Source organism: Hyla sarda, chromosome 2 (genome assembly GCF_029499605.1).
Source record: "Hyla sarda isolate aHylSar1 chromosome 2, aHylSar1.hap1, whole genome shotgun sequence".
In the NCBI taxonomy this organism is placed as follows: Eukaryota; Metazoa; Chordata; class Amphibia; order Anura; family Hylidae; genus Hyla; species Hyla sarda.
The window spans coordinates 438,538,319-438,564,116 of NC_079190.1; the positions used below are offsets into that span (position 1 = coordinate 438,538,319).

The following is a 25,798-nucleotide window of genomic DNA, read 5'->3' on the forward strand; positions in this document are numbered from 1 at the left end:
CCAAGGAGCGGATCTCACGTATGCGGGCCAACATGTCAGCTTCAGTGGGAGGAAGGGTCCTCTTCCAGCACTTCGCCACCAAAGTTTTAGCAGCCAAGACTATATGCATGAATAGCTTAAACCGCTTCTTAGAAAGAGTAGGAGGAGATAGGGGAAGTAGGCAAGTCAGAGGAACCAAAACACCCAGGGTATCAGATAATAAATGCTGCACTATTTTCCAGTAGTCTATGAGGAGGGGGACAGGTCAAAAATATGAAGCGAAATAGCATTCCTTACTTTCCATAGCTGGGGATGAACCCTGTACCTCTGGAACCTAACGCTGACCTGGTAATCCAAAAGAATAAACAAAGCGCCCGTAACAAGATACATAGCTGACAATTAGGGCTGTATGGTTTTTGAGGGAAAGTACTTTTTATCCCACGAAGCATACAGCTTAGAATCAGGGAGATATTATACGTGCTGTTGCCAGATGACAGATTAACAGCTTTCTAACAGTTTTAGCAGTTTAAAGGGGTACTCCCCTGGAAAACATTTTTTTTTTTATTAACTCGTGCCATAAAGTTAAACAGGTTTGTAAATGACTTCTATTTAAAAATCTTAATCCTTCCAGTACTTTTCAGCTGCTATATGCTCCACAGGAAGTTCTTTTCTCTCTGAATTTCCTTTCTGTCTGACCACAGCGCTCTTTGCTGACACCTGTGTCCATTTTAGGAACTGTCCAGAGCAGGAGAGGTTTGCCATGGGTATTTGCTCCTACTCTGGACAGTTCCTAAAATGGACAGAGGTGTCAGCACTGTGGTCAGACAGAAAGGAAATTCAGAAAGATAATAACTTCCTGTGGAGCATATAGCAGCTGATAAGTACTGGAAGGATTAATATTTTCAAATAGAAGTAATTTACAAATCTGTTTTAACTTTCTGGCACCAGTTGATAAAAAAAAAAAAAAATTTATTCCAGTGGAGTACCCCTTTTTAAAATCTGAATTGCAGATGACACCTTCCCTTTAAATGCTTGTATGTAGAAGTAGAGTGTTTTTCTCTTTGACATCTGTTAAATCTTGTTATTTTAGGTATTCTTGCCTGGCTTCCTCTCTAGCAATCTGTATTACAAATACTTGAACGACCTGATTCACTCAGTTAAAGGTGACGACTACAGTTGGATTGGGGCTGGGAATCACAGTCAAGGAAACCAAGGCACTCCCAACCATGAGCCCTATGCTGGGGCAACAGATAGCTCCACACCTCAGGTAAAGCTGGGTTTTAATTGTACAATGCATTAAGAAAGTCTTCAGACCCTGTCACTTTTTTACATTTTGTTATTTTGCGGCCTTGTACTAAAATAAAAAAAAAATTAAAATATTTCCCTCCATCATTCTACACTTAATACCACATGATGAAAATGGGAAAACTGAATCCTTGCTCATTTATTGAAAAGGTAAAACAGTTTTTTCTAAAATGTTACAAATCATTTTTAAGGAAAAAACTATAATATTGCATAGACATAAGTATTCAGACCCTTTGCTATGACTTTTGAAATTTTGCTCTTGGGGCCTCTAATTTCTCTTGATTATTTTGAGATGTTTCTACACCTTGATCGAAGTCACCTGTGAAAAAATTTTGTTGATAGGACATGATTTGGAAAAACACAGCTCAGCTGGGGACTCATTAGGGTTATAGGTTGAACTTGATGGGCTTTGGTCTTTTTTCGACCTTATGGACTATGTTACAGCACTGTCTACATAAGATCTCAAAACTGACAGTCAGAGAAAAAAAACAAGCCATGAGCTCAGAACTGTCTCTATGGAGGCACAGATGAGGGGGGTACAGAAAAAAGTTACTAAGGGTACAAAAAGTTACAAAGAGCACAGACCAATGTGATATTTGCAAGTTTTTAACTAGATTTTCCCCTGCTCTTTTATGAACCTTTTAGTCTTTTAACTTTAATGTTCACAATCTCCTTCTTTCAGCAGAACCTGAAAAAGAGAAATGTAAAAATTCTGAAAAACTTTGATGAAGCAATAATTGTTGATGCTGCAAGTCTGGATCCTGAGACGCTCTATCAACGCACGTATGCTGGGTAAGAATGATGAATTTTAAGGGAAAACTGGATCAATGCAAAAAAAGTTGTTGTTTGCTTATTTATTTATTACCATTTAATTTTGGGAGGGTGGTAGGTTATACAGGAACATCCTTGTGTAGCTCCCTTTGAGCATTTTTACGCTTTCTGGGACTATAAACTATGTTGAGTAGAAAGAATGCCTTTAAAGCCTCAAAGGGCCCTGCTGCAAATGCTTTTAATTATGTGACCAGGCTTAAACTGTAAAGTGTAACTTGTTTTTATAAATGACAGTGCAAACCCTGTCCTATGACTAGGTATGAGGTTTCCATATGCAGACAGATCTGGTCTCTGGAAATGCTAAACCGCTGTACTTTTAGCCACCATATACAATGAATTTACGACCTATATGGAAAGGTATTTCATACTTGGGTAAACTCTGTTACAAAAAATCATGTAGTTAACTTGCTTCAGCTCTTTTTATCTTCCTGATCACCTCTGGCCACTGCAAGCATCCTGGAGGGATCTGGAAAGCCATTAGGGGAGATAGGAATACCACTTTAGTGCACATTCAGATGTGTAGATGACCACCAGGTTTCCTGCTGTGGGTTTGAGCGTTGGCAGAAAATTCTCATCATACCCCTCTGAGGTCAATGTAATCTGCTGTAGATTATCTGTTGGCAAAATTCTGCCATGGTACACCCGCTGTGGCTCAAACAGCAGCAGGAAACACATAGGCAATCTGCCCGTTTGAATGTACCCTTATGTTTGATCCAAACCACCAACCACACACAAGGATTGAGATTTTGAATTAAAATTTATTTACAAATCTGTATAACTTTATTTCACCAGCTGATTAGATTTTTTTATTTCCTCCGGTGTATGACTTTAGGATGTTGGCTGTAAGCATAACTACATACACAAAGTTTTGCGACATGTTCTTATATGCTATCCATTATTATGTGATGAAGCTTAATCGTGGCATGTGAAACATCCTTAAAGGGGTACTCCGGTAGAAAACTTTTATTTTTATTTTTTAAATCAACTGGTGCCAGATAGTTTAACAGATTTGTAAATTACTTCTGTTAAAAAAATCTTAATCCTTCCAGTACTTATTAGCTTCTGAATACTACAGAAGAAATTCTTTTCTTTTTGGAACACAGAGCTCTCTGCTGACATCACGAGCGCAGTGATCTCTGCTGACATCTCTGTCCATTTTAAGAACTGTCCAGAGTAGGAGAAAATCCCCATAGCAAGCATGCTGCTCTGGGACAGTACCTAAAATGGAGATGTCAGCAGAGAGCACTGTGTGACAAAAAGAAAATAATTTTTCTCTCTAGTATTCAGCAGCTAATAAGTACAGGAAGGATTAAGATTTTTTTTTTTTAGAAGTAATTTACAAATCTGATTTTATCTTTCCGCCACCAGTTGATTTAACAAAAAAAAAAAAAAAAGTTTTCCACCAGAGCACACCTTTAAGTATTTTGGGAAAAACACCTACAAACAATTGAAAAGGACTTGAACAATATGTGACACATACAACACATTTCATAGAACCACAGATTCTGAGTATAGAATCAGGCCAGTGGAAAGTTAGGTGGTATCTGAAGGTTTATGTAGACAAGCAACAAATACATATACATAAGGCGTCCACGGATGGAATTCATACAAAAAGTCAAATGTTGCAAAAAATATATTTAAAATTCATAGACTGCTGTAGATAAAGTGCTCAGGTGCTGTGCAAATAGTGTCAATACTTTGGAGTGAAACATGAAAAAGCTGTGCAAAAACTGCAATACTCCGCTGCCACCAAAAGATGACAGTGTAAGACTATAATAAGTACATACTGGTATCACTAAATGAAAATTTCCTTTACAGGGAATAGACAATACATTTTCACTAAATCCAACAACACTTTATAGCAGCAGTTCAGAAAAAAGAGAGATAAAGTTAACCTGGGGAAAACCTAATCAAAGAAGAAAATAAAGATGCCATACCATGCCAGATGTCACGGCCCCCAACACGTGTTTCGCATTATGCTGCTTCTGGGGGTGAATTTTTCTCCAGCAGATTTTGCATTAGGATCAGTGTATGAAATGCCAGTCTTAATGAATTCCCTCTTTTAATGAATTTGTTTACATGTCTCCCATAGGTCTTTTAACTGTATTCATTTTCTTTATTATAGAGCCAACATGTTCTGTAGTGATGTACAGACATTTATTACCCCTGAATGCAGTCTAAAATTGTAACTAACGATTCTTTATATTTTTTTTTCCTGATAGAAAAATGACTTTCGGGACAGTAAGCGATCTAGGTCAGTTTATAAGAGAGTCAGAGCCTGAGCCAGATGTAAAGAAGTCAAAAGGTGAATATCTCCATTTTATGAAGCCTTGTGCAGATGTTCTGTAGCAATGATGCAGATTTTTGGATTAAATGACATGATCTTTTTATTCACATATAGGATCCATGTTCTCACAAGCTATGAAGAAATGGGTCCAGGGTAACACAGATGAGGTAAAGATCTCACACATGATAGTGCTCCACTCCTCGAAGGGTTCGCTTTACCAGTATTCACTAGAAGAGATAATACAGATTTGAATATTGGCTAAGCCCAAATTTGTGGGCACGTTATTGGACAACATAAGATATCCTAGGGCTACACCTGTCTTTGAAGAGGATTTATAATGGGAACAGATTTCCTTAAATTGACATAGTCTAAGGGTGTGTTCACACATTCAGGTTTTTATTTGCAACTAGTTGAGTACCTGGCGTTGTCTGGTTTTTCCTTCCTAATCCTTGTAGTGGAGGAAAATCAACAGAGGAAGCTTTTGACTTCATATCCCGTCCTCCTATCCCAACCTCATATCCCGACCTGTAATATGTATACCAGGTATTGAAATATCTCCAGCCATACGGAAGTTATGTGGGAACATACATTTCCCATTGATTTGCATGGGACTTAAAACAAAAACCCCGACCCCTACAAATGGGGGTAGTTAAGGGTTAAATTAACTATCCTATAATTTAAGTGGACATATAAGTAACAGGTGACCAAGTATTATGGAAATATCTCCAGCCGTTTAGAAGTTATGCAGTAACATATAATTCCCATAGACCTGTATGGGACTTTAACCCCTTAAGGACCAGGCCATTTTACACCTTAGGACCAGAGCGTTTTTTGCACATCTGACCACTGTCACTTTAAACATTAATAACTCTGGAATGCTTTTAGTTATCAATCTGATTCCGAGATTGTTTTTTCGTGACATATTCTACTTTAACATAGTGGTAAAATTTTGTGGTAACTTGCATCCTTTCTTGGTGAAAAATCCCAAAATTTGATGAAAAATTTGAAAATTTAGCATTTTTCTAACTTTGAAGCTCTCTGCTTGTAAGGAAAATGGATACTCAAAATATTTTTTTATTTTATTCACATTTCCAATATGTCTACTTTATGTTTGCATCATAAAATTGGCGTGTTTTTACTTTTGGAAGACACCAGAGGGCTTCAAAGTTCAGCAGCACTTTTCCAATTTTTCACAAAATTTTGAACCTCGCTTTTTTTCAGAGACCAGTTCAGGTTTGAAGTGGATTTGAAGGGTCTTCCCATTAGAAATACCCCACAAATGACCCCATTATAAAAACTACACCCCCCAAAGTATTCAAAATGACAATCAGTAAGTGTTTTAACCCTTTAGGTGTTTCACAGGAATAGCAGCAAAGTGAAGGAGAAAATTCACAATCTTTATTTTTTACACTCGCATGTTCTTGTAAACCCAATTTTTGAATTTTTACAAGGGGTAAAAGGAGAAAATGTATACTTATATTTGTAGCCCAATTTCTCTCGAGTAAGCACATACCTCATATGTCTATGTAAAGTGTTCGGCAGGCGCAGTAGAGGGCTCAGAAGCGAAGGAGCGACAAGGGGATTTTGGAGAGTACGTTTTTCAGAAATGGTTTTTGGGGGGCATGTTGCATTTAGGAAGCCCCTATGGTGCCAGAACAGCAAAAATAACCCACATGGCATACCATTTTGGAAACTAGACCCCTTGGGGAACGTAACAAGGAATAAAGTGAGCCTTAATACCCCACAGGTGTTTCACGACTTTTGCATATGTAAAAAAAATAATTTTTTTTTCACTAAAATGTGTGTTTCCCCCCAAATTTCACATTTTTGCAAGGATTAATAGCAGAAAATACCCCCCAAAATTTGTAACCCCATCTCTTCTGAGTATGGAGGCACCCCATAAGTTGGCATGAAGTGCATTACGGGCGAACTACAATGCTCCGAAGAGAAGGAGTGATATTTGACTTTTTGAGAGCAAATTTTGCTCGGGGGGCATGTCGCATTTAGGAAGCCCCTATGGTGCCAGAACAGCAAAAAAAAAAAAAAAACACATGGCATACCATTTTGGAAACTAGACCCCTTGCGGAACGTAACAAGGAATAAAGTGAGCCTTAATACCCCACACGGGTTTCACGACTTTTGCATATGTAAAAAAAATATATATATTTTTTTCACTAAAATGTGTGTTTTCCCCCCAAATTTCACATTTTTGCAAGGGTTAATAGCAGAAAATACGCCCCAAAATTTGTAACCCCATCTCTTCTGAGTATGGAGGTACCCCATAAGTGGACCTGAAGTGCACTACGGGCGAACTACAATGCTCAGACGAGGAGGAGCACCATTGAGCTTTTGGAAAGAGAATTCGTTTGGAATGGTAGTCAGGGGCCATGTGCATTTACAACGCCCCCCGTGGTGCCAGAACAGTGGACCCCTCCACATGTGACCCCATTTTGGAAACTACACCCCTCACAGAATTTAATAAGTGGTGCAGTGAGCATTTACACCCCACTGGCGTTTGACAGATCTTTGGGACAGTGGGCTGTGCAAATGGAAAATTACATTTTTCATTTTCACGGATCACTGTTCCAAAAATCTGTCACACACCTGTGGGGCGTAAATGCTCACTGCGCCCCTTATTACATTACATGAGGGGTGTAGTTTCCAAAATGGGGTCACATATGGGGGGGGGTCCATTGTTCTGGTACCATGGGGGCTTTGTAAACACAAGTGGCCTTCAATTCCGGACAAATTTTCTCTTCAAAATCCCAATGGCGCTCCTTCTCTTCTGAGCATTGTAGTGCACCCATAGAGCACTTTACATCCACATATGGGGTATGCTCTTACTCAGAAGAAATTGGGTTACAAATTTTGGGGGGCTTTTTTTTATTTTCCCTTGTGAAAATGAAAAATTTAGGGTGACACCAGCATTTTAGTGAAATTTTTTTTTTTTTTTTTCATTTTCCCATCCAACTTTAATGAAAATTTGTCAAACACCTGTGGGGTGTTCAGGCTCACTATACCCCTTGTTACGTTCCGTGAGGAGTGTCGTTTCCAAAATGGGGTCACATGTGGGTATTTATTGTTTTGTGTTTATGTCAGAACCACTGTAAAATCAGCCACCCCTGTGCAAATCACCAATTTAGGCCTCAAATGTGAGTGCTCTCACTCCTGAGCCTTGTTGTGCGTCCGCAGAGCATTTTACGCCCACATATGGGGTATCTCCGTACTCAGGAGAAATTGCGTTACAAATTTTGGGGGTCTTTTTTTCCTTTTACCTCCCGTGAAAATAAAAAGTAAAGGACAACACCAGCATGTTAGTGTAAAAAAATTTTTTTTGTACACTAACAGGCTGGTGTAGACCCCAACTTTTCTTTTTCATAAGGGGTAAAATAAAAAAAAGCCCCCAAAATTAGTAACGCAATTTCTCCCGAGTACGGAGATACCCCATATGTGGCACTAAACTGTTTCCTTGAAATACGACAGGGCTCCGAAGTGAGAGAGTGCCATGCGCATTTGAGGACTAAATTAGGGATTGCACAGGGGTGGACATAGGGGTATTCTATGCCAGTGATTCCCAAACAGGGTGCCTCCAGCTGTTGCTAAACTCCCAGCATGCCTGGACAGTCAGTGGCTGTCCGGAAATGCTGGGAGTTGTTGTTTTGCAACAGCTGGAGGCTCTGTTTTGGAAACACTGCCGTACAATACGTTTTTTATTTTTTTATTAGGGGGACAGTGTAAGGGGGGTGTATATGTTGTGTTTTACTCTTTATTATGTGTAAGTGTAGTGTAGTGTTTTTAGGGTACATTCACACTGGCGGGTTTACAGTGAATTTACCGCTAGGAGTTTGCGCTGCGGTGAAAAATTTGCCACAGCCCAAACTTGAAGCAGAAAACTTACTGTAAACCCGCCAGTGTGAATGTACCCTGTACGTTCACATGGGGGGGCAAACCTCCAGCTGTTTCAAAACTACAACTCCCAGCATGTACTGACAGACATTGCATGCTGGGAGTTGTACTTTTGCAACAGCTGGAGGCACACTGGTTGGAAAACCTTCAGTTAGGTTCTGTTACCTAACTCAGTATTTTCCAACCAGTGTGCCTCCAGCTGTTGCAAAACTTCAACTCCCAGCATGTACTGATCGCCGAAAGGCATGCTGGGAGATGTAGTTATGCAACAGCTGGAGGGATCGCAACTACAACTCCCAGCATGCAGAGACAGCTGTTTGCTGTTTAGGCTTGCTGGGAGTTGCAGTTTTGCAACATCTGTAGAGCTATAGTTTAGAGACCACTGTATAGTGGTCTCCAAACTGTGGACCTCCAGATGTTGCAAAACTACAACTCCCAGCATGCCCAGACAGCAAACTGCTGTCTGGGCATGCTGGGAGTTGTAGTTTTGTAAGATCTGAGGTGCACAGTATAGAGATCACTTTGCAGTGGTCTCAAACTGTAGACCTCCAGCTGTTGCAAAACTGCAACTCCCAGCAAGCCTAAACAGCTCTCTGGGCATGCTGGGAGTTGTAGTTTTGCAACATCTGGAGGGTTACAGTTTAGAGACCACTATAGTGGTCTCATACTGTAGCCCTCCAGATGTTGCTAAGTAACTCACCGGCTTCCGTTGGATCCAGGAAGCTGCGTCGCGGTCCTCTTCTTTCGCCGATCGTCGCCCGCTGCCGCCGCTGATCGTCACTGCTGCCGTCGCCGATGGGTAAGTGGATCTTCGGCGCCGGTCCCTGTCGGTTTCCCCGTCCTGCCCCGCCTATTGTGGGAGGGCAGGACGGGGAAACCGAAAGTAAACCCCTCCGCCCCCGATCTGCTATTGGTGGTCGCGTCTAGACCACCAATAGCAGAGATAGGAGGGGTGGCAACCGTGCCACCTCACTCCTATCGCTACAGGGGGATCGTGGGTGTCTAGGACACCCGCGATCCCCCTTCTATTCCGGGTCATTGGGTCACCATAGACCCGTATGACCCGGAATCGGCGCAAATCGCAAGTGTGAATTCACTTGCGATTTGCGCCGATCGCCGACATGGGGGGGTCTATTGACCCCCCTGGGCATTTGCGCGGGGTGCCTGCTGATAGATATCAGCAGTCACCCCGGCGCGATCCCCGCGCGGCGGGGACCGAAATTCCCACAGGCGTACAGGTACGCCCTTGGTCCTTAAGGGGTTAAACAAAAACCCCGCCCCTGGTAAATGGGGGTGAGTAAGGGTTAAATTACCTATCCTATGTTTGTTGTAGACATATAATTAACATGTGTGCCAAGTTTCATGTTAATTTCATGGAACATACACACACACACATTGAGATATATATATATATATATAATATAGATTACTAGCTGAGTACCCGGCGTTGCCCATTTTTTCCTTCCTAATCCTTGTTGTGGAGGAAAATCAACAAAGGAGGAAGCTTTTGACTTCATATACCATCCCCATATATTGTTGTCATATCCCAACACCATATACCGTCCTCATACCACGACCTCCTATGCCGTCCGTCCTCCTATGCCGTCCGTCCTCCTATGCCGTCCTCCTATCCCGACCCGTAATATGTGTACCAGGTATTGAAATATCTCCAGCCGTACGGAAGTTATGTGGGAACATACATTTCCCATTGATTTGCATGGGACTTTAAACAAAAACCCCGACACTCACAAATGGGGGGTAGTTAAGGGTTAAATTAACTATCCTATATTTTAAGTGGACATATAAGTAACATGTGACCAAGTATTATGGAAATATCTCCAGCTGTTTGGAAGTTATGCAGTAACATATATTTCCCATAGACTTGTATGGGACTTTAAACATAAACCCCGCCCCTGGCAAATGGGGGTGAGTAAGGGTTAAATCACCTATCCTATGTTTGTTGTTGACATATAAGTAACATGTGTGCCAAGTTTCATGTTAATATCTTTAGCCGTTTGGACGGGATGCTGGAACATACACACATACACACACATACACACACATACACACACATACACACACATACACACACACACACACACACATACACACACACACACACACACACACATACACACACACACACGTTGAGTTTTATAGATATATAGTGTGTGTGTGTGTGTAATTTTTTTTTATTTATTTTTTTACTTCTGTACAACAGCTCCTCCTATCTGCCCTGTCAAGCACAAGATGCAGTAGCAGGTTTAGGACACTAGGGGGAGCTGTTGTACAACTAAACAGCTCATTTACAAAATAAAAAAAAAATACTGCACTCTCTTCACCCGGAAGTGAAGCATGCAGGAGGGCACAGCTGCGGTAGCTCAGGACCGGTAAGGGACATCGGGGGACAGGACACTGGGGACACTTAGCAGAGCAGTGTGTGTGTGTCCCGATCCCCGTGATCGGGACACACACACCGCACTGCTCATGATTTTCATTGCGAAAAGCTGCCATCGGGTAATCAGATTTGACTAGCTCACAGTAGCGATCGCGGTGAGGGGGGGGACAAACCTAGGTCCCGAGGCAAGATGGCTGGTTATCAGTGATAGCCACCATCTTACAGGCCGCGGTTGGATGCCCTGAGTAGCGGCCAGTATCTGCATGATGTACATGTACGTCATATGTCGTACATGTACGTCACATGTACGTCATATGTCCCAGCCATGACGTACATGTATGTCATGGGTTGGGAAGGGGTTAAGAAGATAAATAACATTTATGATTTTCAAACTCTTCTTGGTGTAGTAAAACCTATAGCCCATGAAACGTTCTTTTGATTATGAGAAATTGTTTGGGACATTTTCATCCCGAAATATGCGTTGAAATACAAACGTAAAGTCTTAAAAATATAAATAAATACCTTGCACTTGATTAGTGGAGACTGAGTACTTTTTTACATAGAGTTCATATGGGAATGAAATGACTTTTTGGAATCTTTTTTGAGAAGCAACACATCTATTTTTTTGGACTGGTTATGTCTGAAAATAACCTGCTTTTTTAACATGTGTTCAGGTGAGGTCATGCTACTACCAGATTCATTTTAAGAGAACAGCAGTCCCCCAATGCCCCTTGTAAATGGAGCAGTAGTGTACCTGTGTGACCACTGGTAGAGGTTTCTTGTATGACACGGAGTGCATCCACTACTTAGTTACTGCAACCACACAACAGTCTCTTGAACGCCCACTTTACTCTTATAGATGCTCTAAAAGGGGAACAGATAATGTTGCCATGGAATTGCCATTACTTCATGGGTACCTTTTCATATATGCAAGACACACTTCCAATAGACCTGTACATACTGTATTCTCCTCCTGCTTTCTGTGTGGGGTCACTAACTGTTTATATGTTTGGCTGATTGTTTAGCCCCAATAGAAACCTTCTGAGTCTAACACAGTCTAGACTTTACAATGTATCGCTGCATTGGGGTCACAAATTCCTTAATTTTTTTTTTTTTTTTTTTAATTAGGCTCAAGAAGAAATGGCTTGGAAGATTGCAAAGATGATTGTTAATGACGTGATGCACCAGGCACAGTGGAGTCCTCCACCAGAAAGATCTACTAAGGTCAGTGTGCTTCAGCATCAGATACGATCTGGAGACTTCTCGCTTTTATGTAGGACATCAAGTTTCACTACTATTACTTGTATATGCCCTTTTCCTGCTAAATCAGGTTGTAATGTCTATCACATTTTGGAATTTTTTCATGGCGTAATTATTATTTAAAAATATTGTCCTTTTTTATAGTAGAATATGTTGTGTCTGTGGGGTTACAGGAGAATTCCCACACGCTGCAATAGAGAGAATGGAGGTGACCCAGATTTGCTTGATGTTCTGTAGCTTTCCTAGATGTGAATGGAGTTAGTTTTGCACATGCACAGCCGCCTCTCCATTCAGTCTCCTGCCGGTCACCTGGCAGAACAGATGTCTACTGTGTCTTTTTAACTATATTAAAAGAGGCATCTTAGAGTAATAACAAACGAAACCAAACCTTACAGTGTTAAAGGTTTTTTGTTTGTTTTTTTAAGGGTCTTGTTAAAGGGGTTGATTTTCCTCTCTCCTGCTCCATTTCTGTCTCCCTCGTCTTGGAAGTATCATTACATTGTGAATAATCCCTTACAGACGCAGCAATTTAAAATTTTTGTGCAGGGATGTGGAATTCCTATCGCCCGACACCTGGGACATGCAGTTCCAGGCGCCGAGCAGGTGATTTTTTTATGGCCTTTAGCCCGGCCTCCGGCAAGCAGGGCCCGACCTGACAAGCACGGCGGCGCTCAGAGGAGTGTATAGAGCGGGCTTCCGACTTGTGCTTGCTCCATACTGTGAAGCCCCTCGGCTGTAGCCAGGGGCCGCCGCTAATAGCCAGCATGCGGCGATTGCCGCGGCTGGCTATTAACACTTTAGATCGCCACTGAAGGGACATGTGAATGCTCCCTGGTGGGATGGATCGCGCCCTAGAAAAACTGATTATGGCGCAAGGAAGGACCCCTCATATAGCCTGGTATGCGGGGAAAAAAAAAAAATATATATATATAAAAAAAAAAAATTAACCCCTTAAGGACCAAGGACATACTGGTACGTCCTTGGTCCTGCTCTCCTCATATAACGCAGGGTTACACGGTAACCCCGCATCATATCACGGCGGGCCCGGCGTCATAGTGAAGCCGGGACCCGCCGCTAATAGCGCGCAGCGCCGAAAGTGAAAGCTGCTGAAACCGAAAGCTGCCGGTTAACTCAATGGGCTGTTCGGGATAGCCGCGGCGAAATCGCGGCATCCCGAACAGCTTACAGGACAGCGGGAGGGCCCCTACCTGCCTCCTGGCTGTCCGATCGCCGAATGACTGCTCAGTGCCTGAGATCCAGGCATGAGCAGTCATGCGGCAGAATCGTCGATCACTGGTTTCCTATGTGATCAATGATGATCAATGATGAAGATCAGTGTGTGCAGTGTTATAGGTCCCTATGGGAGCTATAACACTGCAAAAAAAAAAGTGAATGAATATCTTTTAACTCCTCCCCTATTAAAAGTTTTAATCACCCCCCTTTTCCCATTAAAAAAAAAAACTGTGTAAATAAAAATAAACATATATAGTATCACCGCGTACGGATATGTCCGAATTATAAAAATATATCGTTAATTAAACCGCTCGGTCAATGGCGTGCGCGCCAAAAAATTCCAAAGTCCAAAATAGTGCATTTTTGGTCACTTTTTATATCATTTAAAAATGTCACTTTTTATATCATTTAAAAATGATAAGTCCTATCAATGCAAAAATGGTACCGTTAAAAACTTCAGATCACGGCGCAAAAAATGAGTCCTCATACCGCCCCATACACAGAAAAATAAAAAAGTTATAGGGGTCAGAAGATGACAATTTTAAACGTATTAATTTTCCTGCATGTAGTTATGATTTTTTCCAGAAGTCTGACAAAATCAAACCTATATAAGTAGGGTATCATTTTAATCGTATGGACCTACAGAATAAATATCAGGTGTCATTTTTACCGAAAAATTTACTACGTAGAAACGTAAGCCCCCAAAAGTTACAAAACGGCGTTTTTTTTTTCAATTTTGTCGCACAATGATTTTTTTTTCCGTTTCACCGTAAATTTTTGGGCAAAATGACTGACGTCATTACAAAGTAGAATTGGTGGCGCAAAAAAATAAGCCATCATATGGATTTTTAGGTGCAAAATTGAAAGAGTTATGATTTTTTAAAGGCAAGGAGCAAAAAACGGAAAAAACCCCGGTCCTTAAGGGGTTAAAGTTCAGAATTCTTTTACAATTTGTAAAACACGACGGAAACTATACAAATCTGGTATTGCTGCAATGAGCAAAGAAAGCGACGTTTCAGCTGACTCACTCAGCCATTTTCAAACCTATATATATATATATATATATATATATATATATAAATAATATATGGGGTCAGTACTTTCCTCAGGGAGAGGACACCTCTTCAGGTGTAACGGAGATTCAAGTTAGGCCATTTTAGCACTCCGCGGGCTTCTGGGTAAAAAAATATTTAAATTAGCTCACCACACCACCTTCACAGGTAGTGTGTCCTGCAAAACAGCTCAGGCTCCATTTAAGAAGTCTCATCAGTTCTGAGACTTCTTAAATGGAGCCTGAGCTGTTTTGCAGGACACACTACCTGTGAAGGTGGTGTGGTGAGCTAATTTAAATATTTATATATATTTATTTTTTGGTTCGGAGAATATGTTATTGAAAAGGTATCATTATAGTAGGTAGTTATGGCTATTATAGGGCGAGGAGGAAAAAACGAGAGTGTAAAAGCGAAAATTGGCCCGGACAAGTGCATCGTCATGAGGGACAAGTAGATTTTGCTCCGTTTTAGTCCCGTGGACAAGTAGTTTTTTTAATTAAATTTCCACACTCCTGTTGTGTTTACAATTTTTTCTACTCTCCTTTTAATAGCCTACAGGGCCATATGAGGGCTTTTTTATGCACCACCAATTGCATTTGTAATGACATCATGAATTTTACTAAAATCTATTACAAAGCCATAAAAAATATTTGTGGGGCAAAATAAATTAAAAAAAAATAATATTTTGGGGTGTTTCTACACAGTGCACTTTACAGTAAAAATGACAGGTTATCTGTAGGTCAATATGATTACAAAGATACCCAATTTTATATACCGTATTTATCGGGGTATACCACGCACCGGCCTATAACACGCACCCTCATTTTACCAAGGATATTTGGGTAAAAAAAGTTTTTTACCCAAATATCCATGATAAAATGAGGGTGCGTGTGTGCGCGTGTATACCCCGATATACCCCCAGGAAAGGCAGGGGGAGAGAGGCCGTCGCTGCCCGCTTCTCTCCCCCTGCCTTTCCTGGGGTCTAGAGCGCTGCTGTCGGCCATTTTCACCCCCTGGTTATCGGCGCCACTGCCCGTTCTGTCCCCCTGACTATCGGTGCCGGTCCCGTTGCCTCCCCCCATCCCCGGTGGCATAATTACCTGAGTCGGGTCCGCGCTGCTCCAGGCCTCCGTCGTGCGTCCCCAGCGTCGTTGCTATGCACGGCGCGGCGCTCTGACGTCATGCGCCGCGCCGTTCAGCGCATAGCAATGACGCCGGGGACGCACGACTGAGGCCTGGAGCAGCGCGGACCCGACTCAGGTGGGTGAAAAGGGCCGGCAGCAGCGCTCTAGACCCCAGGAAAGGCAGGGGGAGAGAAGCGGGCAGCGACGGCCTCTCTCCCCCTGCCTTTCCTGGGGGTGTATCGGCGTATAACACGCACACAGACTTTAGGCTAAAAATTTTAGCCTAAAAAGTGCGTGTTATACGCCGATAAATACGGTAGTTTTTTTAATTTTTATTTTACTACTTTAAAAAAAGCATAACTAAGTAAGAAAATCAGTATCCTAAAAAAAAAATTGTGCACCATAACACTTTTTTTTACTTCTGTATAATGGGCTTTGAGGGCTTATTTAAAATTTTTACTGTAATCTGTAGTTTTTATCAGTACCATTTATTTAGATCTGAATTTTTATAACTTTTTATTTTCTTCTGAATAATCAGAGATTCTGGACTTTAGTATTTTTTTACACCATTTACACCATTCACTTTAACATGATATTTAATATTTCTGTACTTTCTACTTGTGGCGATACCACATATGTATTTTTATTTATTTTTTTACATTATTTTATTTGGAAAAGGGTGATTCAAATGTGAGTTTTTTTTTCATTTAACATTTTTCCCCACTATTTTTTTTTTTTTGTCCCCATAATGGACTATTTTATGCAAGCTTTCTATTGCAAATACTGTTCAATGCTATGCCATAGCCAATTTATCAGTATTACCAAATTTTCTTATACAAGCTTCTGAGGCTGCCTGTACAGTGGGGATCAAAAGTTTGGGCACCCCATGTAAAAAATGTTATTAATGTGCATAAAGAAATCAAGGAAAGATGGAAAAATCGCCAAAAGGCATCAAATTACAGATTAGACATTCTTATAATATGTCAACAAAAGTTAGATTTTATTTCCATCATTTATACTTTCAAAATAACAAAACAAAAAATGGCATCTGCAAATATTTGGGCACCCTGCAGAATTTATAGCATGTACTGCCCCCTTTGCAAAGCTGAGACCTGCCAGTGTCATGAATTGTTCTCAATCATCATCATCTGGGAAGACCAGGTGATGTCAATCTCAAAGGTTTTAAATCCCCAGACTCATCTGACCTTGCCCCAACAATCAGCACCATGGGTTCTTCTAAGCAGTTGTCTAGAAATCTGAAACTGAAAATAGTTGACGCTCATAAAGCTGAAGAAGGCTATAAGAAGATAGCAAAACATTTTCAGATGTCAATATCCTCTGTTCGGAATGTAATTATGAAATGACAGTCATCGGGAACAGTGGAATTTAAAGCAAGATCTTGAAGACCAAGAAAATATCAGACAGAACAGCTCACAGGATTGTGAGAAAAACAATTCAAAACCGATCTTTGACTGCACAATCCCTCCAGAAAGATCTGTCAGACACTGGAGTTGTGGTACACTATTCCACTATAAAGAGATAATTGTACAAATATGGAACAGTCATCAGAAGAAAACCTCTTCTATGTCCTCACCACAAAAATCAGCGTTTGAACTTTGCAAATGAACATATAGACAAGCCTTATGCGTTTTGGAAATAAGTTCTGTGGACCGATGAGGTTAACATTGAATTTTTTTGCCGGAATGAGCAAAGGTACGTTTGGAGAAGAAGGGGAACAGAATTTAATGAAAAGAACCTCTGTCCAACTGTTAAGCATGAGGGTGGATCAATCATGCTTTGGGGTTGTATTGCAGCCAGTGGCACAGGGAACATATCATGAGTAGAAGGAAAAATGGATTCAATAAAATTTCAGCAAATTTTGGATGCTAACTTGATGCCATTTGTGAAAAAGCTGAAGTTAAAGAGAGGATGGCTTCTACAAATGGATAATAATCCTAAACACACCTTGAAATCCATGGGGGATTACATCAAGAGGTGTAAACTGAAGGTTTTGTCATGGCCTTCACAATCTCCTGACCTCCACGTAATTGAAAATCTATGGATAGACCTTAAAAGAGCAGTGCGTGACAGCCCAGAAATCTCCAAGAACTGGAAGACTTTTTATAAGGAAGAATGGGCAAAGATACCTCAAACAAGAATTGAAAGACTCTTGGCTGGCTACAAAAAGTGTTTACAAGCTGTGATACTTGCCACAGTAGTACAAGATATTAACTCTGCAGGGTGCCCAAACTTTTGCAGACGCCATTTTTTTGTTTTCTGTTATCTTTAAAGTGTAAATGATGGAAATAAAATCTAACTTTTGTTGACATATAAGAATGTCTAATCTGTAATTTGATGCCTTTTGGAGAATTTTCCATCTTTCCTTGGCTTCTTTATGCACGTTAATACAAATTTTTACCTGAGGTGCCCAAACTTTTGATCCCCACTGTATATCTGGAGCACTTATCTGATGACCAGTGTGGTGGTCCCAATCAGCCCAAGCAGACAATCGGCAACTGTATTTTAGCCATTTTTGTCTCTGTCCATGTGACAACTGCAGTCATTGGCCTCAGAGGTCTATATGTACTAGTATCAACGCTGAGGCCAGTTATTGGCTGCAGTGGTCATGTGGATGGCCAGGTCATGTCATGCATGTAGGATAAGCAATGGCTGGCTGTGACCACTGAAGCTTTGACGCTAGAGCAATGGGGGATTTAGCTGGTGAGTAATGTTAAGTTTTAAAGGGGGTATTCACATGACAAATGATGTATACATCAGCATCCTATAACATCAGCAAAATGGGCTAGTGACTTATATGAACAAGGACAGGCAAAGGCACCATAGACGTGGTTAGCTACTAACTATTTTCTGGTCATTTTCTGAATGTATTTGTGTTTGGCCTAGGACCCTTAAGCACAGCAATTACACTTTGGGGTTTTAATGAAAACATGAATACATTCGGAAATTGACCTATGCATAATCACTGATTTTGACTAGGCTCAGGCCGTTTAAAGGGGTACTCCGGTGCTTACACATCTTATCCCCTAACCAAAGGATAGGGGATAAGATGCCTGATCACGGGAGTCCCGCAGCTGGGGACCCCCGTGATCTTGCACGCGGCACCCCGTTAGTAATCAGTCCCCATCAGCGTGTTCGCTTCGGGTCTGATTAAGGTCGACCGCAGGGCCGGCGGCGTGTGACGTCAGGCCCCCGTGTGAAGTCATGCTCCGCCCCTCAATGCAAGCCTACAAGAGGGGTCGTGATGGCTATCACGCCCCCTCCTGTAGGCTTGCATTGAGGGGCGGAACGTGACGTCACACGGGGGCGGAGGCGTGACGTCACACGCCGCCGGCCCTGCGGTCGAGCGTAATCAGACCCGGAGCGAACATGCTCCGGGGGCTGATTACGAACAGGGTGCCGTGTGCATGATCGTGGGCGTCCCCAGCTGCGGGACTCCCGCGATCAGGCATCTTATCCCCTATCCTTTGGATAGGGGATAAGATGTGTAAGCACTGGAGTACCATTTTAAGTTTACTGGGCCTGTGTCTGTGCACGTATATGTCTGCATTACATATTGACAGGATGTTGACATGCCAAGAAAGAAACAATTATCTAATAATAATTCTGTGCTCCTTACATCATACAGTATGTATTTGAATGGAGTGAGGTCGACTATTCGCTGACATACTAGTTATAATGTTTAATGCAGCCCCCTTCATTTATTATACTATCAGACAACCCCATTAGTGGTTTTCATTTATAAATGGTTCTTTAACAAGATGTCGTCTTTATTTATTTATCTTTTAATGGCTTTAAAGGGTTATCCAGGAATTTAAAAAAACTGAGATTTCTTTCAAAAACCACTCCCTGTCTGTTTCCAGTTTGGGAGTGGTATTACAACTTTGCTCCATTCATCTCAATGGAACTGAGCTGCAGAACCACACCCAACCTGGAGACAGACAGGGAGAGGTTTTTGAAATTAACTGGTTCTGTTTTTCGATTTCTTGCTAACACCTTTAATGATAAATACGTTAATACATTTGTGATGTCATACGTTTCTTTTCCTTTTTATCCTAGATATAAGGTCATTGACTCCTGGCTTCACACCGCTTTCTGTCTGACATAACATTGGATACTTTCTTTCATGTATAGACGGTGTTCAACCAACAGTGCAATGCAGAATACGTCATAGTGGCAGAAAAGAAGGCATTTTGAATTGGAAGAACAAAAGATTATTATTTTTTTTTTTTTATAATAATCCTGCCCCAGTATAACATCTATGAAGATGTACACAGAGCACTTGTTATGGTGACAATGAAGGTAAAACACATGGAGTGTGAATACAGACTGCCTGGGTCAGAGATGCTGCACAGTTTATCAGTCTAGGCGTTTCAATGGTTAACAATTCAGGACGATTCTGGTCACTTTCTGTTCCATCTAAACTAGAAATATCATTTGCTTTGAACTCTGGAAACAGCACTGAAGTGTTCCTGTAGAGGGCCGATGACCTGAGGGGTACAGTCAGTAACCGGTCAAGGAACATTCACAATTCATTTTATATTGATCTTATTTTTTTTTCATTTCACACCTAACGTAATCTGATTTTATTTCATTAAGAGTATAGTGTATCCTATGCCAAGAACCCAAAATGTCACTGAAGGTGTAGGCCCAGCCATAGATCCTGTGCATGTATACATACTGTACATTTACATAGATGCAACACAACATACTACCGGTTTCTCTTCCATTTGCATCTGGAGTTTAGCTTTTTAGGTGGTCAACAGGTTCCCATTGAGCTACAAATACTAGAGCGTATTAAATATGACATTTCCACTAGTGAAGCTTCACAATTGGAGCTGTATTCTACCTGCAATGCCTCTGTGGCTTACTATGTCCTATGCTTCATGTTCCATAGCAATAAACTCATGCATGATTGAATGGTTCAAAGCTTCAGGTCCCTGGCCATTATGTCATCCTCATGAATTTCAGGCACTGACCTTTTAATACATTTGGTAGTTTATTTATGTCCAATTATAGTTAGAAAAGCTTGTGTCCCCTATGACAACACTTCTTGTCTTGCATCTCAGAAGCTCACAGTTGACATCTGCCAGCAGGGCTTGTGCATGAATCCTCTCTTGTATCTGAAATGTGCAGCATATCAATGAATTACAACATTTTTCTCCACATTTTATAGAACTTGTGGGAGGTTAAGCTTATAATAAGAACATTTGAAAAGCAAATATATAACAATTTAATCAGCACTTAAATGAATGCTCACATCCTGTACACTGCATTGGGGGTATCACAGCTTCCTATTTAGATTATGGTCAGGCCAATGCTACATAAAGGTGGGGATGTCCTGCCATGTATGCTCTGAACATTCATAGCTATGAGCAGTCGTTCCTGAGCCTTCATAATATGTTAAAGGTGATGGCTAGGATTAGGCAAACATGGCTGTTTTCTTTTCAATATAGTGCAAGAATTGCAGTTCAGCGCTATTCATTTCAATGGCACCGAGTTGCAATACCAGACACGCAACCCATTGACAGGCACTGTTTCTGCAATGTTTATCTCATCCTAGACCACCGCCGTTGTCCTGTAGCCCTTGGTAGACTACAATTGATTGAAACCTAAAAGAAGGTCAGAAAATGGAATCAACTCTTTGTAGTATTGGTTTAAAAGAATATTACCTGTTAGGGGTCATCCACAATTGTGATAATGTCTGGACTTATGAACCTTTTACCTTAGATGTGGGAATGTAAAAAAACAATATGGATGGTTGCTGTGGATTCACTCCTATATTGAGAAACTGGCACTTTTTCTATCTATGCTGCAATTTCTGTTTGGAACACAAATGCAAGTCCATTGTCTTGAAGAACCCAGGGATCTTACAGTGACTGCATCTTTGCCTATTATTGTGCAGCTCCAGCTTCTGGGACCCTTGGACATACAAGTATTGCATCCTTTACTAGTTCTGGGAGTACACAGCACTGCATTGGACTCCTTTAATTTTCGGGGCATGCTCCTGATGCAACACTCCGTTACAATGCTGTGGTTTTAGTAGTGACAGTATTCCCTCTATAAGGCAATTTCGGGAATTTGATCCTTATTTGTATGTTTTTATATGTTTTCTTTTTTTCCTTTCTCATTACGCTAAAAAAATAAGAATAAAAAAAATTGTAAATTACTTTGTCGTGTTTCCAACCATGGGAACGGCTTTGATTCTCTAAACTATTTCAGCTGCAGTTGTTAAAAATACCCTGTGTATTGTCTGGTAATATACAAAAGAAGGCTGTGTATAGCGTTTTTGGTACTATGTACCTCTTTCCATGACCTTCCCATACCTAAGTATTCCTGTACTTAATCACTCATCTATTTAATGTGTTAAATTGAGAATATATCAGAGAAATATTAAAAGTGTTGTCTATCCTTTTCATTGTGTGTGATCTCTGTCTGATTCCCGAACTTGTAATAAAATGGAATGAATGTACAGATTACTGGATAGAAGTGTCATAATTATAAAAGGGGTAATATAGCAAAAGGATTTAAATAGGTGTTGTGAAGAATATATGGGTTCCCCGGTGTTACACATTACATATTTACCGGGTATAACTTTTAATGTCTGACAAATAGGGACTCTACCTCTGGTGCTCACACCTGTCAGGAGAACTGCCCCCCCCCCCCCCATTCTGGAAGGAGAAAATGTAATAGAGAAGTGGAGGTATATAGACAAGCTGGCTTGATTCTATCTGTAACTTCCATAGTCTTCACGTGCATTGCCGCCTTTCCATTGAATTTACCTTATTGAATAGTAGTCAGGGGACCATTGTTTTCCTAATAAATACTAGGACCCCTGCCTATTGGACATATACAGAGCATTTGGAAAGTATACAGACCCTTTCACTTTTTTCACATTTTGTTACATTGTCTTGAATAAAATAAAATGTAAAAAATTCAGGTTTTCCCCATAGCAACCAATCAGATTGCTTCTTTAATTTTTAACAAGGCCTCTGCAAAATTTAAGAAGCAATCTGATTGGTTGCTATGGGCAACTGGTCAACTTTTCCTCTGTACAGGTTTTGATAAAGCTCCCCCATTGAGTGCATTGAGAAATCTCCCCCATTGTCTTGTTTGAAGGTAAATCTTAGGCCCAGTCTGAGGTTCAGAGCAATCCTGAACAGGTTTTCATTAAGAATATATCTGTACTTTTGATCCATTCAGCTTTCCATCAACCCTGAGAAGTCTCTGTCACAGCTGCTGAAATACACCCCACAGAATGAAGCTGCTCCTGCCATGCTGCACTGAAGAAATGGCAGTGGGCAGGTGATAAGTAGGGCCTGGTTTCCTCCAGACTTGACGCTTAGACAGACCAGAAATCATGGAGGAGATTAAATATTGGCTTCCTGACATTTATTTGACTTCCGGACATAAAATTTTTAGACAACGTAGGCAAAAGTGACCGTGAAATGCAGTGCTTAATTCTAGACTATGCAGTAGATGAGATTTCTTAACTTTTTTTTTTTTTTAAAGGTGCAAAAAATGGTGCGCAAATATTCAACTAAACTCAAATTCATACCACTTCCACCTTGCCTTAGAAAAGTGACATCCTACAGCAAGTTCTGAGGTGATTTTTCATTTGTGCAAAAGTTATCAGTCTGTGAGCTGTTTTGATTAATTTGGCACACGTAAGCCAAAAACACAGCAAATAAAAAGGCTGCAAAGTGGTTGCACAGACACACATTAATAAATCCCACTCTTGTTTCTTACAGTCCAAGAGTCCTGTAGGTGTTTTTTTTCCCCTTATTCTTTCAAACTCCAGGTAGGCTTTTTTGTGTCTTTAACTGAGGAAAGGCTATAAAGTCTAGATTGTGAAGTGCCGCAGTGGTGGTTGCCCACCTGGAAGTTTTCCCCATCAGCTCACAGGCTCATTGGAGTGACCATTGGGTTCTTGGTCATCTAAACACAAAGTATAGTCCAAACTTAGTTTATGTACATAAGTAGATCTTGGGGTGTATTTTGAGGCATACATTGTCTTAAAACAAAACAATGTCAGTTATGTACCTATTTTTAACATGGAATTACAGTGAATTCCATTGGAAACTGGCAGTAATTAAATTTTATAGAGAAGAGGGCAAACAAGCAGGGGCCTCCAGCTGCTCCACGAGTACAAAGGTGAAAAATTCTTAAAACTTTACTTATTCTCTCTCGTTAAAAACGGGATATCCATATAAGGCTGGGCGGTATACCGGTTCATACCGAATACTGAAATTTTTGGGCTGCCCGATATGAATTTTTCCCATACCGCAATACCGGTTGGGCCCCTCCCCCCTCGGGAATGAATGAATCAGCCCAGCGCAGCGCTGTCCCCACATCGGGGAACTAATCATATGTGACTCGCCAGCGCTGTTCTGCTCCCCCCCAATTAATGATCAGCCCAGCGGGGTACTACTCACAGATGTCAAGCACTGCCCTCCTCCTCTTTGTTGCGGTCCGCCTGTGCTGGATAATTGCAAGCAAGGATCTGATCTGAAAACAAACAAAACACTGTAAGGCCCTGTTCACACTACATCCCTGTGCTGAATGAACTTCCAAGTGAATTCTGCTTGCTGCTTCATGTACACTGCACAAGTTCTGCTTACGGAACTTCTGATGCAGAGCTGATTCAGCCCAAAGAAAGAATGTGTTTTATTCTTTTGGCGGAAAATGCCTGGAATAGCACTAACCTATGGGATGGTACTTAAAGTGGTACTCTGGTGGAAAAACAAATGTTTTCAAATCATCTGGTGCCAGAAAGTTATACACATTTGTGCATTACTTCTATTTAAAAAACTTTATTCTTCTAGTACTTATCAGCTATTCTATACTAGTTGTGTAGGAAGTTGTGTAGTTCTTTCAAGGCTGACCACAGTGCTCTCTGCTGACACCTCTGTCTATCTCAGGAGCTGTCTGAAGCAGGAGAGGTTTGCTATGGGGATTTTCTCCTGCTTTGGACAGTTCCTGAGACAGGCAGATGTCAGCAGAGAGCACTGTGGTCAGACAGAAAAGAACTCAACTTCCTCTGTAGTATACAGCAGCTGATAAGTACTGGAAGGATTAAGATTTTTAAATAGAAGTAATTCACAAATATGTTTAACTTTCTGGCATCAGTTGATTTAATTTTTTATTTTTTTTTATTTTCTTTAACCCCTTAACGACGCAGGACGTAAATGTACGTCCTGGTGAGGTGGTACTTAACGCACCAGGACATACGTTTAAGGTCCTGTACATGGCCGCGAGCATCCGATGCTCGGGTCATGCTCGGCAGTACTCGGCGGTAACGGCGCACATCAGCGATCACGCTGATGTGTGCCATTAACCCCTCAGATGCCGTTATCAATTCAGATCACAGCATCTGCGGCAATGCGGCCAGAGAAAACCAAGATTGGCAAATTCGCCACTGGCGCCCTGTGCTCTTCACAGATGAAAGCAGGTTGACACTGAGCACATGTGGCAGACGTGACTGGACAAGTCTGGACTGTGGAGAATGTTCTTCTGCCTGCAACATCCTCCTGCATGACCGGTTTGGCGGTTGGTCAGTAATGGTGTGGGGTGGCATTACTTTGGGGGGGGGGGGGGGGGGGGGGATCGCACAGCTCTCCACGTGCTTGCCAGAGGTAGTCTCACTGCCATAAGGTACCAAGATGAGATCCTCAGACCCCTTGTGAGACCATATGCCGGTGCAGTTGGCCCTGGGTTCCTCCTAATGAAAGACAATGCTAGACCTCATGTGGCTGGAGTGTGTCAGCAGTTCCTGCAAGAGGAAGGCATTGATACTATGGACTGACCCGCCTGTTACCCAAACCTGAATCCAATTGAGCACATCTGGGACATCATGTCTCGCTCCATCCACCAACGCCACGTTGCACCACAGACTGTCCAGGAGATGGCGGTAGCTTTAGTCCAGGTCTGGGAGGACATCCCTCAGGAGACCATCTGCCACCTCATCAGGAGCATGCCCATGCATGGTAGGGAGGTCATACGGGCACGTGGAGGCCACACACACTACTGTGCCTCATTTTGACTTGTTTTAAGGACATTACATAAAGTTGGATCAGCCTGTAGTGTGGTTTCCACTTTGATTTTGAGTGTGACTCCATATCCAGACCTCCATGGGTTGATAAATTTGATTTCCATTGATAATTTTTGTGCGATTTTGTTGTCAGCACATTCAACTATGTAAAGACGAAAGTATTTGATTAGTTCATTCATTCAGATTTAGGATGTGTATTTTTTGAGCAAACTCCTTAAAGACGTTTATTACACACTGGTAACATAGGCTGTTCTAATTATTTCCTTTATAAATAAAAAACACAAATCCACTACAAATGCTCTACGTTTTACCCCGTCAATTGTTTCTATACTAATAAAGCTTTGAGAAAAAAAA

At 41.3% G+C, this 25,798-nt stretch overlaps 1 protein-coding gene and 1 long non-coding RNA gene across 11 annotated transcripts in view; one reads left to right on the top strand and one right to left on the bottom strand.

Annotated features, from left to right (window-relative positions):
* AKAP10 (A-kinase anchoring protein 10) overlaps positions 1-21,869 on the top strand; it is a 66,087-nt gene extending 44,218 nt beyond the window's left edge. For 3 of the 4 annotated variants that reach the window (XM_056559231.1, XM_056559232.1, XM_056559229.1), the window contains 6 exons: positions 1,070-1,246; positions 1,967-2,076; positions 4,338-4,420; positions 4,517-4,569; positions 11,835-11,930; positions 19,453-21,869. In XM_056559231.1, the coding sequence (XP_056415206.1) occupies positions 1,070-1,246; positions 1,967-2,076; positions 4,338-4,420; positions 4,517-4,569; positions 11,835-11,930; positions 19,453-19,458 (525 nt within the window). In that variant the 3' untranslated portion in view covers positions 19,459-21,869. The remainder of the gene's footprint in view (positions 1-1,069; positions 1,247-1,966; positions 2,077-4,337; positions 4,421-4,516; positions 4,570-11,834; positions 11,931-19,452) is intronic. The other variant, XM_056559230.1, reaches the window with a different exon arrangement.
* LOC130356982 (uncharacterized) overlaps positions 20,385-25,798 on the bottom strand; it is a 53,171-nt gene continuing 47,757 nt past the window's right edge. For 5 of the 7 annotated variants that reach the window (XR_008889054.1, XR_008889055.1, XR_008889056.1 and 2 more), the window contains 2 exons: positions 23,829-23,901; positions 20,385-20,516 (listed from right to left, as the gene is read on the bottom strand). This is a non-coding gene — a long non-coding RNA (uncharacterized LOC130356982). Of the gene's footprint in view, positions 20,517-23,828; positions 23,902-25,216; positions 25,389-25,798 lie in introns of those variants that run through there. The other 2 variants (XR_008889053.1, XR_008889057.1) reach the window with 2 other exon arrangements.